Here is a 17,002-nt window from a genome sequence, read left to right as displayed (position 1 = left end):
TTTTTTTGAGACGGAGTCTAGCTCTGTCACCCAGGCTAGAGTGCAGTGGCGTGATCTTGGCTCACTGCAACCTCCTCCTCCCAGGCTCAAGCAATTCTCCTGCCTCAGCCTTATGACTAACTGGGATTACAGGTACATACCACCACGCCCAGCTAATTTTTTTATTTTAGTAGAGACAGGGTTTCACCATGTTGGCCAGGCTGGTCTCGAACTCCTGACCTCAGTTGATCCACTCACCTCAGCCTCCCAAACTGCTGGGATTACAGGTATGAGTCACTGTGCCTGGCCATACATTAGTATTTATTTATTTATTTAATTTATTTTTTGAGACGGGGTCTGGCTGTGTCACCCAGGCTGGAGTACAATGGCACAATCTCGGCTCACTGCAACCTCCAGCTCCTGCCTCAGCCTCCCAAGTAGCTGGGACTACAGGTGTGTGCCACCAGCCCAGCAAATTTTTTGTATTTTTAGTAGAGATGAGGTTTCACCATTTTGGCCAGGATGGTTTCCATCTCTTGACCTCATGATCCACCCGCCTCGGCCTCCCAAAGTGTTGGGATTACAGGCATGAGCCACTGTATTCAGCCATCAGTATTTTTAAAAAGTTCCCCAGCCTAGGCAACATAGCAAGATCCTAGTCTCTACAAAAAAATTTTTTAAAAAGTAACAAGGTGTGGTGAGTGTGCCTGCAGTTCCAGCTACTTATGAGGCTGAAGTCGGAGGATTGCTTGAGGTCGAGGCTGCAGCAAGCCATGATTGTGCCACTACACTCCACCCTGGGTGACAGAGTGAGAACCCATTTCAAAAATAATTAATTGCCAGGTGCGGTGGCTCACGCCTGTAATCCCAGCACTTTGGGAGGCCGAGGCGGGCAGATCATGAGGTCAGGAGATTGAGGCCATCCTGGCTAACACGGTGAAACCTCATCTCTACTAAAAAAACAAAAAAATTAGCCAGGTGTGGTGGCGGGCGCCTGTAGTCCCAGCTACTCGGGAGACTGACGCAGGAGAATGGTGTGAACCCGGAAGGCAGAGCTTGCAGTGAGCTGAGATTGCGCCACTGCACTCCAGCCTGGGTGACACAGCGAGACTCTGTCTCAAAAAAAAAAAGTTAATTAAGAAAAAAAATTTTAAAAAATACAACATATGTCTGTTGGGAATCAAAGAATAAAGCTTAAAGAATAGAAGGCCTGGCTGGGCGTGGTGGCTCATGCCTGTAATCCCAGCACTTTGGGAGGCCAAGGTGGGCAGATCACTTGAGGGCCTGGCCAACATGGTAAAACCTCCACTCTACTAAAAACACAAAAATTAGCTGGGCATGGTGGTGTGCACCCGTAATGCCAGTTACTCAGGAGGCTGAGGCAGGAGAATTGGTTGAGCTGGGGAGTTGGATGCAGTGAGCCGCAATTAAGCCACTGTACTCCAGCCTGGGTGATAGACCAAGACTCCATCTCAAAAAAAAAAAAAAAAAAAGAGAATAAAAGGCCTTAACCAGAGGTGAAATATTACAGAAGCGCAATAGTTCCAAGTGATATAAGGTCCAGGATATGCCCAGAGAAGCAGATGGCTGATCAAGCGCAAAACCAAAGATCACCAGCATTAAGGATAAGGAGGCCGCAGTAGTAAGAAGAGACATCCAGGTGGACCTTTGAACTCGTCCAAAATAAGATGACGACACGAGGAAATGACAACCATGAGACAGAGAACACTAGAGAGTAACTAGGAGCTCAGCAGATGGGAGATTAAAATAGGCAAGCATATGCCGGGTGCAGTGGCTCACCCTGGAATCCCAGCACTTTAAGAGGCCAAGGCAGGAGGATCACCTGAGGTCAGGAGTTTGAGACCAGCCTGACCAACATGGTGAAACCCCGTTTCTACTAAAGATACAAAATTATCTGGGCGTGGCAGCGCATGCCTGTAATCCCAGCTACTCAGGAGGCTGAGGCAGGAGAATCGCTTGAACTTGGGAGGTGGAGGTTGCGGTGAGCTGAGATCGTGTTATTGCACTCCAGCCTGGGCAGCAAGAGTGAAACTCAAAAAAAAAAGAAAGAAAGAAAGAAAAGAGGTGATCATAAATTTCAAAAGAGCAGAGATTTTTTTTTTCATCTTTGGCCTTTTCAAGATGAGCTAAAAAAGGAGCAGGGGTTTTTACATGAGAATAGAAAAATGTGATCTGGATCCCACTTTCCAACTCCCTGATAGTCATGGAGAAGAAAGTAAAAGAGGAGAAACTGGCAGGGTGTCTGTAATCCCAGCACTTTGGGAGGCAGAGGTAGGCAAACTGCTTGACCCTAGGAGTTTGAGACCAGTCTGGGCAATATTGTGAAACCCCGTATCTACTAAAAATAAAAAAATAGCCAGGAATGGCGATACACGGCTGTAGTCCCAGCTACTCAGGAGAGTGAGGCAAGAGGATCGCTTGAGCCTGGGAGGTCCAGGCTGCAGTGAACCCTGATTGCACCACTGCACTACAGTCTGGGTTAGAGTGAGACCCTGTCTCCAAAAAAAGTAAGAGAAACTGTTTCCATGTATTAGTAAGTGCGGTTTTTGTCTTTTTTTTTTTTTGGAGATGGAGTCTCATTTTGTTGCCCAGGCTGGAGTGGAGTGCAGTGGTGTAATCTTGGCTCACTGCAACATCCGAATCCCGGGTTCAAATAATTCTCCTGACTCATCCCCTTGAGTAGCTGAGAGTACAGCTGTGTGCATCCATGGTCAGCTAATTTTTGTATTTTTAGTAGAGATGGAGTTTTGCCATATTGGCCAGGCTGGTCTTAAACTCCTGGCCTCAGGTGATCCACCCACCTTGGCCTTTCAAAGTGCCAGTATTACAGACATGAGCCACCATGCCCAGCCTGGTTTTTGTCATTTTTAAAAGTAAATAGCAAAAACCGCAATTACATTTGCACCAACCTAGAAGCAATACCTTTGAGTTACACATGTTGCTGGAATATAAAGAGATAATTTTTTGTTGTTTCTTTGTTTTGTTTTGAGATGGAGTCTCATTCTGCCTCCCAGGGTGGAGTGCAGTGGTTTGATCTCGGCTTACTAAATCTGCCTCACAGGTTCAAGTGATTCTCCTGCCTCAGCCTCCTGAGTAGCGGGGACTACAGGTGTGCGCCACCACGCCCAGCTAATTTTTGTATTTTAGTATAGATGGGGTTTCAACATGTTGCCCAGGCTGGTCTTGAACTCCTGACCTCAAGTGATCCACCCGCCTCAGCTTCCCAAAGTGCTGGAATTATAGGTGTAAGTCACTGAGCCTAGCCTAAAATTTTAATTTCAAATGGCACTACAATCATGTATCCTTAACCATAAAAAAGAAATTTATTGATATAGAAACTTTTAAAGCTAGAATTCAAAAATAGTTCTTGTCTATTTTCAGTTAATTAAAGCCTGGAATCAAAAATAAATTTGAGGCCAGGTGTGGTGGCTCACACCTGTAATCCCAGCACTTTGGGAGACTGAAGCAGGTAGATCAACTGAGGTCAGGAGTTCAAGACCAGCCTGGCCAACACGGTGAAACCTCATCTCTACTAAAAATACAAAAAATGGGCTGGGCACAGTGGCTCACCCCTGTAATCCCAGCACTATGGGAGGCTGAGGTGGGCAGATCACCCAAGGTCAGGAGTTCGAGATCAGCCTGACCAACATGGAGAAACCCTATTTCTACTAAAAATACAAAATTAGCCAGGCATGGTGGTGCATGCCTGTAATCCCAGCTACTCAGGAGGCTGAGGCAGGAGAATTGCTTGACCCCAGGAGATGGAGGCTGCAGTGAGCTGAGATCACACCACTGCACTCCAGCCTGGATGACAGAGCAAGATTCTGTCTCAACAACAATAACAACAAAAGGAATAAATGAATCCTGACCCTAATGGAGCACTCAGTGATCCATTGAGGAGTCATGCCTTATCAAAAATCTTTGGTGTGGGTCTGAAGCAGCCATGACAACTCCCATCAGCCATTGTTTTACAGCTTACAAGTCACTTTCACAATCCCTACTTCATGTGATGCTCACAACACTCAGTTCAGCAGAACAGATATTATTTCTATCTTAAAGGAGTTTGAGGTTTTTTTTTTTTTTTTTTGAGATGGAGCCTTGCTCTGTCACCCAGGCTGCAATGCAGTGGCGCCATCTCGGCTCACTGTAAGCTCAGCCTCCTGGGTTCATGCCATTCTCCTGCCTCAGCCTCCAGAGTAGCTACAACTACAGGCCTCGCCACCACGCCTAGAGAATTTTTTGTATTTTTAGTGGAGACAGGGTTTCACCATTTTAGCCAGGATGGCCTCGATCTCCTGACCTCGTGATCCACCCACCTCAGCCTCCCAAAGTGCTGGGATTACAGGCGTGAGCCACTGTGCCTGGCCAGGACTTTGAGTTTTCTAATGTTGCAGAGAACTAAATGAGAGCTGGTACTTGACCTAGGTGTTTCTGATTTCAACTCCAGTTCCCTCCCTACTCAAATCATGCCATCTCTTGTAATATTTGGCAACTAGTACTCAGTCTTTGTATTTGTGTAAAAACATCTTATTCAACAGATTGGTGCAAAACAGTTTCACCATTCACAACAGCAGATAGTTAATCTGAAAGGATTCAGTCCTTGGCATTATTACCAATAATGATCTCTTTTTTAATAAACAGCATTTTTTTTTTTTTTTGAGATGGAGTCTTGCTCTGTCACCCAGGCTGGAGTACAGTGGCGCGATTTTGGCTCACTGCAACCTCTGCCTACCAGGTTCAAGCAATTCTCTCTGTCTCAGCCTCCCGAGTAGCTGGGATTACAGGCTCCCACCATCAAGTCTGGCTAATTTTTGTATTTTTAGTAGAGATGGGGTTTCACCATGTTGGCCAGGCTGGTCTTGAACTCCTGACCTCAGGTGATCCACCTGCCTTGGCCTCCCAAAGTGCTGGGATTACAGGTGTGCACCATCACGCCTGGCTAATTTTTGTATTTTTAGTAGAGATGGGGTTTCACCATGTTGGCCAGGCTGGTCTTGAACTCCTGACCTCAGGTGATCTGCCCACCTCAGCCTCCCAAAGTGCTAGGATTATAGGTGTGAGCCACCACACTCAGCCAACACCATGTCTTAAATCATCACTAGTTGTGTGTTAACTGTCCATTAACTAAATATAATTGTTTTGCTAGCTAACAGGTAAACATGAAAAACATGACTCACCTGATTCTCATTTTCTTTTCTTGCCTCATGTTTAACGTGGCCTTTCAAGGCTTTTAACAACTTGTCTGCCTGTAAGAGAGACCTTATTATTAGAGTCAAAAATCAAATAAACAAGGAAGATATGTTGAACACTTTTTGCTGTTCTTGTATTCATTAAATGTACTCTGGTCAGACTATATGACTAGAACCATTACTTAGAAAGAATGGGTCTCTGCTAGATTAGACTTCAGCAAGTGTCTGCACAGGGCAGTTCTCAGACAAAGATGTGATGTGTCTAATTGCTGAGATCTGAAGGATGAAAGAGAGAGCTGGACATACAGAAACAGGTAGAGGAATGGCACAGCAAGGCAACAGTGAGGGTGGAGTTTACAGAACTTAAGTTCAGTGTGGCTGGAGAATGGAGCTGTTGTGGGAGATGGCAGGAGACAATGTTGGGAAAGTGAGCAGGCCCTGATGTTACGAGGCCTTACAAGCCTTTAAAGACTATGAACTTTACCCTCAGAGAAAAGGGCAATCTCTGAAGAGTTTGCAGCAAGGCAGTGGGTAACCAATTTTGCATTACTCAGAATGATTACTCTACCTGCACAATGTGCAAGGTGCATTTGATGGGGATGAACCAGAGATGCTGTGGCCTGAACTAGAGTGGGGCTAAGGTAGTATGGATGAAGTCAAAACCTTCTTAGGAAGTGAAATCAGTGCGAACATGAGAGTTGAGGAAGAGGGAAACTTCGTTATGCCAAGGTTTCTGGCTTGGACAGCTGGTGAAGTGTGGTGTGGTCCCTAAGATGAGGAATGCCAAAGGTGACGGGGTCTTAGGGGGATGGTTATAGGTCTCTGTGGGGGGAAGGGAACACAGAGCTTCTCTTTCCAGCCTAGGAAAACTTCCCTTCTTGTTCTTTCCTGAAAGGAGAATGTTAATTTGATTGGTTACATTTTCCTGTGCTTTAAAAGTCAAGTTTGGGTGAGCGCAGTGGCTCATGCCTGTAATTCCAGCACTTTGGGAGGCTGAGGCAGGTGGATCATGAGGTCAGGGGTTTTAACCCCACCTGGCCAACATGGTGAAACCCCGTCCTAATAAAAATACAAAAATTAGCTGGGCATTGGTGGCGTGCGCCTGTAGTCCCAGCTACTTGGGAGGCCAAGGCAGGAGAATCGCTTGAACCCAGGAGGCGAAGATTGCAGTGAGCTGAGGAGATCACGCCACTGCACTCTAGTCTGGGTGACAGAGCAAGACTCCATTTCAAAAAAAAAAAAAAAGAGTCAGGTTTTTTGGTTGCATTCTCTTTTTCTTCCTCTTCTACCCAGCCATGCAGTTGAGGGCCAGAGCCATCCTTCTCAAGGTGGGCCCAGCCACCAGGCTTGGCTCTATTCTTCTCACACCTTTTATCATGGGCCATGTGTCCAGTAAAGAATGGCAGAGATCCTGAAATTTGATTTGTGCTCAAGCTTTTGCTTGTGGTGCAAGCCTAAGCCACGTTTTCCAATCCACTTTACCAGAATGCTCTGCATCAAGACATTGGGCACCATTTCAGCTAGTAATAAAGTGGTACCTTATTTTCTACTTGTTCCTTGAAATACCCTTGGGGTTTTCTCTGGGAAGGGGATGATTGGCAGGGCAGAATTCAGGCATTCTTGATTTTTCTAATACCTTCTTAATATACCTTCAAAATCTCACCCAACATACAAAAATGCATGAAGTGAGGCACCTGCAGCAGAACCCAGTGAGGAGGGTGAATGATATGAGGTGGTGTTCAAGAGTTGTGCTGAAGGTGCAGATGTTAGTTATCAGCATATATTCGTGCATTCCTTCAACAAGCATTTATTGTGCTGGGCCGTGTTCCAGACACTAGAGAGTGATGAATTAAACAGACAAGGTGATTGCCCTCCAGGATCTTCTAGCAGTGGTAAAACAGTCTGTTACCCAAGAAAGCTAGAAATGAATGATATGACATCAGGTATTATGATGCAAAAATAAAACTGGGCAACTGGGGTGGGGTGGGGATGCTACCTGATTAGGATGATTGGGAAAGGCCTCTCTGAGGTGGTGGCTTGAACTGAGATGTGAATGAGGAAAGAGGCAGGAGGCGAAGAGCGCTCCAAGCAGAGTGAGCACCAAGAACAGGAGCTCTGAGATGGACCCAAGAGTTGAAAGACAGAAACTGCTCTTATGGTAGGAGCATGGTGAACAGAGGTGTGTGGAGGGCAGGGAGATCAGAGAGGTGACCAGAGGCTGGGTCAAGTAGAGAGGTAAAGGCCACAGCAAAAATTATGAATTTCGGCTGGGTGCAGTGACTCATGCCTGTAATCCCAGCACTTTGGGAGGCTGAGGCAGGTAGATCACCCAAGGTTAGGAGTTCAAGACCAGCCTGGCCAAGAGGGTGAAACCCTGTCTCTGCAAAAAATATAAAAATAGCTGGGCGTGGTGGAGGGAACCTGTAGTCTGAGCTACTCAGGAGGCTGAGGCGGGAGAATCTTTTGAATCCTGGAGGTGGAGGTTTCAGTGAGCCGGGATTGCACCACTATGCTCCAGCCTGGGTGACAAGAGCGAAACTCTTGTCTCAAAAAAAAAAAAAAAAAATTAATTGATTCCCCTAACTTGTTATTAGAAAAAAAATGTCAGGCCTATAGAAAAGTCAAAGTAGGCTGGGTGCGGTGGCTCACGCCTGTAATCCCAGCACTTTGGGAGGCTGAGGCAGTCAGATCACCTGAGTTCAGGAGTTCCAGACCAGCCTGAACAATATGGAGAAACCCTGTCTCTACTAAAAATACAAAATTAGCTGGGCGTGGTGATGCATGCCTGTAATCCCAGCTACTGAGGAGGCTGAGGCGGGAGAATTTTTTGAACCCGGGAGGTGGAGGTTGCGGTGAGCTGAGATCACGCCACTGTACTCCAGCCTGGGCAACAAGAGCAAAACTCTGTCTCAAAAAAAAAAAAACAAAGTCGAAGTAGTATAATAAACATTCATATTTCCCACCAAGATTCAACAATCATTTGCATTGTCTCATATTTGGTTTCTCTATATTAACATATATTTCTTGTGAAAGAATTTGAAAATGAGTTCCAGACATCATGGTACTTCACCACTAAATATATCAGCCACACCTCCTAAAAATAAGAAGAGATTTTCCCACGTAACCTCTAATGCATTCATGTACTCAGGAAAAGCCTAATATCACCTAATATGTAGCCCGTAATGAAATTTCCTTCTCTCCAATTTTAGCTATTTTCTTTTTAAAAAAATTTCCCTCCAAATCAGGGTCAAACTAAGTTTCTCTCATTACACTGGAAAAAGTTTAGATTTTATTTTAAATGTGAGAGAAGTTACTGGAGGGCACTGATCAGAAAAAGACACGTTCTAAGTTTTTTTTTTTTTGGAGACAGAGTCTCGCTCTGTCACCCAGGCTGGAGTGCAGTGCCGTGATCGTGGCTCACTGCAGCCTCCACCTCTCAGGTTCAGGGATTCTCGTGCCTCATCCTCCCAAGTAGTTGGGATTACAGGCACATGCCACCATGTCCGGCTAACTTTTGTATTTTTTTTTTTTTTTTTAGTAGACATGGGGTTTTGCCATGAGTTTTGAACTCCTGGTCTCAAGTGATCCAACCACCACAGCCTCTCAAAGTGCTAGGAGTACAGGCATGAACCACTGTGCCTGGTCTATCTTTTTTTTCCTTTCCCCTAAGTTTCAAATATCACTCCAACTACCAAGAGAATACTACTGTGAGGTAAGAGTTGAGGCAGGAAGCCCAGTAGGGAGACTGAGGCAGTGCTCAAGAGATGAGAGTGCTGTGGCACAGGTTTGCAGCGTTGGAGATGGTGCCCAGAGGTCAGACTTCAGGTCTATTTAGGAGGAGGTGCTGACAAGGATTGATGGCTGTGGGTGAAGGAGGGTGATCCAAACTGGGCCTGACCCATGTACTGAGAGGGGGAAGAGACTGTCAACGCTTGAACCTGAACATGTTGTTGAAAATGCACTTAAATACACGAGTCAGCATCCTAGGGGAGAGAGAGGTCCTACTGGAGATGTGGGTTTGGGAGGCATTAGCTTCTGGGTAAATTTTAACTTATGGGAGTGGCCGGATGCAGTGGCTCATGCCTGTAAATCCAACACTTTGGGAGGCCAAGGCAGGTGGATCACTTGTGGTCAGTAGTTCAAAACCAGCCTGGCCAACATGGTAAAATCATGTCTCCACTAAAAATACAAAAAAATTAGCTGGGCATGGTGGCGGGCACCTGTAATCCCAGCTACTCAGGTGGCTAAGGCAGGAGAATCGCTTGAACCTGGGAAGTGGAGGTTGCAGTGAGCCGAGATTGCGCCACTGCACTCTAGCCTGGGTGACTGAGCAAGATTGCATCTCAAAAAAAAAGAAAAACAAAACAGAAAAACAACAAAAAAAAAATGGGGTGGATAAGATCACCCAGGGATAGAGCATAGTTAGAGAAAAGAGAGCCCTGGGGGCACTCCACATTTAGAGATCTGGCAGATGAAGAACCAACCAAGGAGACTAGAAAGAAGTGCTAGTAAGGCAGGACAGAGTGAAATATCAAAGTCTAGAACAGAAAGTGGCTGGAGCAGAGGGGAGTGTTCAATCATGCCAAATGCTACTGATAGGCACAGGTGAGGGGAGAGAGGGAAACTTGGTAAGATGGTGACCTTGATACAAGCAATATCAGTAGAAAAGAACAGAGAAATAGGGCAGTAGATGGAATGAGGACATGGGATCAGGAGAGGATTTTGGCTTTTTTATTTTTTTGAAAGATGGGTGATATTAAAACATGATTGTATGCCCTATGGCAAATAAGCTAGCAGAGTGGAGAAATTAATGCAGGAGAGAGGCTCTAATTGTAGGAATGTAGTCCTAGGGGAGGCAAGAGGGCCCAGGATCTTCAGCATAAATGGAAAGGTTGCTCTTAGACAGGCAAAGAAGCAGAGTATGCGGATGTAGATGCAGGGTGGCTAGAAGGTTTGGTGGTGCGGCCAAGCCTAGGGGCTCATGCCTGTAATCCCAGCACTTTGGGAGGCAAAGGTGCGAGGACTGCTGAATTTCAGGAGTTGGAGACCAGACAGGGCAACACAGACCTCATCTCTACTAAAATTAAAAAAAAAATGGCCAGGCAGGGTGGTCATGCCTGTAGTCCTAGCTACTCAGGGGGGCTGAGGTGGGAGGATTGCTTGAGCCCGGGAGGTTGAGGCTGCAGTGAGCCCTGATTATGCCACTGCACTTCAGAGAACTCCAGCCTGGCTGATGGAGCAAGACCCTATCTCAAAAAAAAAAAAAAAAGAAAAGAAAAAAAGCGGGGGATTTGGTGGTTGAAGGATCAGGCAGTTTTCTGTTGATTGCATCTATTTTTCCAATGACCTATGCAGTAAAGTCATCAAGGGAGGGAAGGGAGCCAGGTTGAGTCAAGATGATAAAAAGTAATTATCTTCAAAAATAGGAAAGTTCATGACTAAGAAGAAAATGGGCCAGGTGTGGTGGCACATGCCTGTAATCCCAGTTGCTTGGGAGGCCGAGGTAGGAGAATGCCTTGAGCCTGAGAGGTTGAGGCCGCAGTGAGCCCTGATTGTGCCACTGTAGCCTGGGCAACAGAGCGAGACTTTATCTCAAAAAAAAAAAAAAAAAGGAGAAAGATCAAATGCCTATATTAAGGTTTAGAGTTGCACATTTAAAATAAGTTCACTCAACAAAGTTAGGTGTTTTCTCCAGCTAGAGTTAGCTGCAGAGGTATAGGCAAAGATTAAGCACATAGTTGGGTTTAATCAGGCTTGGGTTTTGCCAGGTGAGTATAGGGAGGTGCAAGGAAGTGGAAATAGTGCCAGTGTTTGTAATTTAAGCTGGTAAGAAAGGAAGTGAGGGCATGAGTGACAAAAGGACCAGTCGCCACACTAACAATAATAACTAGTTCCTTCAATTTGCTTTACCATTAAGAGAAGTCTCTCAAAAGAGCTAATATTATCTCTTACAAATTTATTTATTATTATTATTATTTTTTAGACAGAGTTTCGCTCCTGTTGCCCAGGCTGGAGTGCAATGGCGTGATCTTGGCTCACTGCAGCGTCTGCCTCCCTGGGTTCAAGCAATTCTCCTGCCTCAGCCTCCCGAGTAGCTGGGATTACAGGTGCCCGTCACCACGCCTGCCTAATTTTTGTATTTTTAGTAGAGATGGGGTTTTGCCATGTTGGCCAGTCTGGTCTCAAACTCCTGACCTCAGGTGATACACCTGCCTCGGCCTCCGAAATGCTGGGATTACAGGCGCAAGCCACCATGCCCGGCCATAAATTTATTTTTAATAATATCATACTAGTAAAATTATCAAGTTTTGATTAAACTGAAATAGTATTTACACTATTATACTAGTATATTTATACTGGTAAAATTTATTTAATTTATTTAAATTGTAGTGTTTCATTTTAATCAAATCTTGATAATTAGAGCAATTTATAAATTTTTTTGCTATGTACTAGAATTTCAAAAGGCAATTGACTTAATGAGCTCCTGGGTTGTACCAACAGTTTATAATTTAAAACATCTTATTATGGAAAATTTCTACAAAAGTAGAGAGAATAGTGCAATCCCCCCACGTACCTATCAGCAGTTTCAGTAATTATTAACATTCTGCGTTCTTACTTCATCTAGTTTCCCTCTTTTTCCTTGAGTATTCTACAGCAAATTTTACAGGTATCGTAACATTTCACCTATAAATACTTGATATGGGCCAGGCGTGGTGGGTCCCGCCTGTAATCCCAGGGCTTTGGGAGGCGGTGGCCGAGGATCGCTTGAGCCCCGGAGTTTAAGACCAGCCTGGGCAAGATGGTGAAACCCAGTCTCTACTAAAACTACACACACACACACACACACACACACACACACACACACACACACAGTCAGGCAGATAAAGGAGAAAGAAGGTGATCTGAGGCCAAAGGGTCAAAATGAGCAATGGGACAAAGACAGATAAAAGTTCCAAGTGTTCAGGGATGCAGCCGTGGATAAAAGATTCTAGCTGGGCATCAAAAAAGCCTAAGGAATTTAGGCTGAGACATTAAGGCTTTGTTTACAAAGTATAGGGGAGCCACAAACCACTATAGCCCAGAAATATCCCCAAGGAAAACCCTTTGGTCATTCAGCCCCAACAGGCACTTAGGCCCTGATTATTTTGTTTAAACAATTTAGGCCGGGCGTGGTGGCTAACGCCTGTAATCCCAGCACTTCGGAGGGCTGAGGCGGGCAGATCATGAGATCAGGAGCTCGAGACCAGCCTGACCAACATAGTGAACCCCAGTCTCTACTAAAAATACAAAAATTAGCCAGGCATGGTGACATGCGCCTGTAATCCCAGCTACTCAGGAGCCTGAGGCAGGAGAATCGCTTGAACTCGGGAGGTGGAGGTTGTGGTAAGCCGAGATCGTGCCACTGCACTCCAGCCTGGGCAACAGAATGAGACTCTGTCTCAAAGAGAAAAAAAAAAAAAAGAAAAACATTTGTGACGACTGATTTAGGCATTTATTCAGTGTCAGTATCATAGCCTGCAGGACAAACCTAGAGAGCATACAGCAGTATTATGTGGGAAGTCTCAACTATTAACAAAATATATAAAACCGCTCTCCTACATTGAATCCCCAAATCTTCTCCTAACATCTTGTTTTTTGTTTGTTTGAGACTGAGTCTCGCTCTGTCACCGAGGTTGGAGTGCAGTGGGTGCGATCTTGGCTCACTGCCACCTCGGCTTCCCAGGTTCAGGCGATTCTCCTGCCTCAGCCTCCCGAGTAGCTGGGATCACAGGCGAGTAGCTGGGATCACAGGCGTGTGCCACCACGCCGGGCTAATTTTTTAATAGCCAGGCTGGTCTCGAAATCCTGACCTCAGGTGATCCAACTACCTCAGCCTCCCAAAGTGTTGGGATTAAAGGCATGAGTCACCGCGCCCGGCCAATTCTCCTAACATCTTGTGGCCTCGGAGTCAAAGACCTTACTGGTTTTGATAGATACCATTACCACAACAGTCATCAATAAGCACATGAGTATACTAGATCAGGGCTGAGTTATAAGAATTTACCCAAGGAGGTGGTCCCCTAAAAGTCGATTCTTTCTTTCTCCCTGACAGGTCCATCAATAAAGTATCAAGAGATTATCGGCAATATTACAAATCACTGAAGTCTGTTTGGGGTTTTCCAGAAGCTGAGCCAATTATTTACTTAATTGTCTAACGATTAACGACACCCCTTGTGCTTTCTGGGCCTGCGTTTCGTAATCGATGCCCTGAGAGGTATAAAGTAATTTAAAAAAAAAAAAAACCACAAAAAACAACAAACCACCCCTCGGAACAGAGGCTTATCACGTGAGCACCAAGACAAGCCAGCTTCAAAATGAAGTGAAAACTATAGTTCCTCTTCCGTTTATCAGAGTTCTAATTGGGACCACCGTGAACCACATCTACCGCCCGAGGGGCAGGGACAGCTGCTTCAGTCCCCGGGCTTCCCGCTCGGTCCCTTCGCACCGCATCTCCCCGAGGCCGCTATTCCCGCCGCGCCCGCCCAGGGAACTGCACCGCCAGCGTCGTACCCGCAGGTTGGCCCGGAGACCCAGACTCTTGGCTAAGTTCTGCAGGTCACTGTACTTGAGGGAGTCCAGCTCCTCTAGGGAGGGGATGATCATCGCGATTCAAAATCCCGGCGATACTCAGAAGATGGATCACCAAACGTCGTAAGCGAGGTTCAATTCCCTGGCGCCACTCTTAACTTTGGCTAAGCAGAAATTTATAGGCAGTTTAAATGAAGAATGCCGCGCTTCCATTGGTTGAAAATGCCTCAAAGGCGGGGTTTCTAACCCTGACCAATAGAAAGGCTGATTTCCCGTCCCAACAGACGCGCGCTTTTCTCACACTTCACGAATACGCAGGCGCCGAAGGGCCTGCAAGGCCGGTTCCAGTAACGAGTGCGCGGACTCGGACTCCAGCGCTTGGATTACCCACGATGTCCAATGAGGACGCAGGAGCTGTGCTTGGGGCGGGGCCTGGCGTGTATTCGAAACGAAGGCGCCGGCTGAGAGAAGATGGCGGCTCAGCCACGGCGGCATCGCTCGCCTTGTGCAGCGCCGCCCCAGGGTGACTTTTGTGATGGCACTGAGAGGGCGATTGACGAAGCTTCTTTTACGACCTCCATGGAGTGGGATACACAGGTGGTGAAGGGGTCCTCGCCGCTCGGCCCCGCAGGGCTGGGGGCTGAGGAGCCGGCCACCGTCTCGCAGCTGCCGTCTTGGCTGCAGCCTGAGAGGTGCGCTGTTTTCCAGTGCGCACAGTGCCACGCAGTGCTCGCCGACTCGGTACACCTCGCCTGGGACCTGTCGCGGTCCCTTGGGGCCGTGGTCTTCTCCAGTGAGTGTAGTGAGGCGTTCGGGAAAGGCAGAGGCTAGCCCGAGAGGTTGTTCCCGCCTTCTCCACCAGGTGGCAGAGAACCACCTGGGGAAGAAAACAGAATGAAAATTTGGAAGCAAATAACTCCTTGGCCTGGGGATGGGGCAGGGAACTGGGGAGTCTCCTGACATTTATGGCCGGGATGAGTCTGTCTAGAGGAGAGATTTTCCACTTCAAGGCCCGCAGAGTATGAGTTCTGACCCGTGTTTGTGTTCCTAGGAGTTACAAATAACGTCGTTTTGGAAGCGCCCTTCCTAGTTGGCATTGAAGGTTCACTCAAAGGCAGGTACGTACTGATAATTACAGATTGGTCTCTAGTCCCTGACTTTATGAGACTGAGGAGCGTGGAACTGACATGTACTTGTTGAGCAAGTCTGTTGACACCATTTCCTTTTTTTTTGTTGGTTTGATTTTTTTTTTTTGAGATGGAGCCTCACTCTGTTGCCCAGGCTGGAGTGCAGTGGCACTATCTCGGCTCACTGCAAGCTCTGCCTCCCAGGTTCACACCATTCTGCCTCAGCCTCCCGAGTAGCTGGGAAGGCATGTGAAGTCATGCCAAATTGTGAATATGAAGAAAAAAATTGGGCTGGGTGCGGTGGCTCACGCTTGTAATCCCAGCACTTTGGGAGGCTGACGTGGGTGGATCACATGAAGTCAGGAGTTCAAGACCAACCTGACCAACATGGTGAACCCCCATCTCTACTAAAAATACAAAATTAGCCGGGCATGGTGGCACACACCTGTAATTCCAGCTCTTTGGGAGGCTGAGGCAAGATAATCACTCGAACCCGGGAGGCAGAGGTTGCAGTGCACCGAGAACACACTATTGCTCTCCAGCTTGGGCAACAAGAGCGAAACTCCATCAAACAAACAAATAGATGGAAATTAAAAGCGCTACTCCAGTTATAAGCTGATATGGAGAAAGTTTGAGTGGTGTAAGTAGAAGATCAAACCAGCCACAGCATTCCTTTAAACCAAAGCCTAATCCAGAACAAGGCCCTAACTCTCTTCAATTCTGTGAAGGCTGATAGGTGAGGAAGCTGCAGAAGAAGTTTAAAAGTAGCAAATGTTGGCTAGGTGCAATGGCTCATACCTGTAACCCCAGCACTTTGGGAGGCCAAGGTGGGTGGATTGCTTGAACCCAGGAGTTTGAGACCAGCCTGGGCAATATGGTGAAATGCTGTCTCTACAAAATACAAAACAATTTAGCCGGATGGTGGCGCACACCTATAGTCCCAGCTGCTTGGGAGGCTGAGAAGGAAGGCTGGTTTGAGCCCATAGAGGTTGAGGCTGCAGTGGAGCTGTGATTGTGCCACCACACTCCAGCCTGGGTGACAGAGCAAGACTATCTTAAAAAAAAAAAAAAAAAAAACAGAGGTTGGTTCTTGAGATTTAAGGAAAGAAACCTCTATAACAGAAGTCCAAAGTGAAATAGCAAGTACTGGTGCAGAAGCTGCAGAAAATGAAAGTGGGTACACTAAACAACAGATTTTCAGTGCAGATGAGACAGCCTTCTATTGGAAGAAGATACCATCTCAGACTTCCATAGGTAGAAAGGAGAAGTATTACCTGGCTTCAAAGGAGCTGGTCACAGTGACTCACACGTGTAATCCCAGCACTTTGGGAGACCAAGGTAGGAGGATTGCTTGAGCATAGGAGTTCAAGACCAGCCTGGGCAACATAGCGAGAACCTATCTCTATGAAACATTTAAAAATTAGATGGGCATTACAGTGTGCACCTGTGGTCCAGCTACTTGGAAGCCTGAGGTGGGAGGATCACTTGAGTCTGGGATGTCAAGGCTGTAGTGAGCTGTGATTGTACCACTGCACGCCATCAAAAAAAAAGGGGAAAAAAAAGCTTCAAAGGACAGGCTTTCTCTCTTGTTAGGGGCTAATGCAGCTGGTGACTTTAAGTTGAAGTCAATGCTCATTTACTGTTACTATCTATAGCTACTATAGGGTAGTTATTCCTCTGATGGATATGGGCAAAGTAAATTGAAAACCTTCTGGAAACCCAGCTAAATTTTGTATTTTTAGTAGAGATGGAGTTTCACCATGTTGACCAGGCTGTTCTCAAACTCCTGATCTCAAGTGATCTGCCCGCCTCCCAAAATGCTCGGATTATAAGCGTGAGCCATTGCGCCCAGCCCATTAAATTAATTTCTACTGAGACATTTGTTTATAAGTACTGTGCTTTGTCTGAACTCATTAATTCCTACGTGGAATTTCAAGTTAATGACACTCTATTTCACAGTTTGCTTTTTGGTTACTGTATTCGTAAGATTATGAATCTTATGATGTGCTGTGGGACTTCATTTACCAATAAACTTAGTATTTATTTTGTTATTTGTTCTTTTTTAGTATCCATTGACATGGATATTTCTTTTTAGCTATGTGTTTTTTTTTTTTTTTT

The 17,002-nt window shown here is 46.1% G+C and overlaps 2 protein-coding genes across 3 annotated transcripts in view; one reads left to right on the top strand and one right to left on the bottom strand.

Annotated features, from left to right (window-relative positions):
* Nucleotides 1-14,095, bottom strand: part of NUSAP1 (nucleolar and spindle associated protein 1) — a 59,507-nt gene extending 45,412 nt beyond the window's left edge. Inside the window, exons 1-2 of the mRNA XM_011956679.1 lie at nt 13,740-14,095; nt 5,178-5,246 (exon numbers count right to left, since the gene is read on the bottom strand). Of these exons, the coding sequence (XP_011812069.1) occupies nt 5,178-5,246; nt 13,740-13,832 (162 nt within the window). The 5' untranslated portion in view covers nt 13,833-14,095. The remainder of the gene's footprint in view (nt 1-5,177; nt 5,247-13,739) is intronic.
* A 73-nt stretch (nt 14,096-14,168) lies between these two features.
* Nucleotides 14,169-17,002, top strand: part of OIP5 (Opa interacting protein 5) — a 15,592-nt gene continuing 12,758 nt past the window's right edge. Inside the window, exons 1-2 of one of the 2 annotated variants that reach the window (XM_011956664.1) lie at nt 14,169-14,550; nt 14,809-14,875. In XM_011956664.1, the coding sequence (XP_011812054.1) occupies nt 14,229-14,550; nt 14,809-14,875 (389 nt within the window). In that variant the 5' untranslated portion in view covers nt 14,169-14,228. The remainder of the gene's footprint in view (nt 14,551-14,808; nt 14,876-17,002) is intronic. The other variant, XM_011956665.1, reaches the window with a different exon arrangement.

Source organism: Colobus angolensis, unplaced genomic scaffold (genome assembly GCF_000951035.1).
Source record: "Colobus angolensis palliatus isolate OR3802 unplaced genomic scaffold, Cang.pa_1.0 Scaffold420, whole genome shotgun sequence".
Lineage (NCBI taxonomy): Eukaryota > Metazoa > Chordata > Mammalia > Primates > Cercopithecidae > Colobus > Colobus angolensis.
The sequence above is the reverse complement of the archived record's forward strand: the minus strand, read 5'-3'. Positions and strand labels throughout refer to the sequence as shown.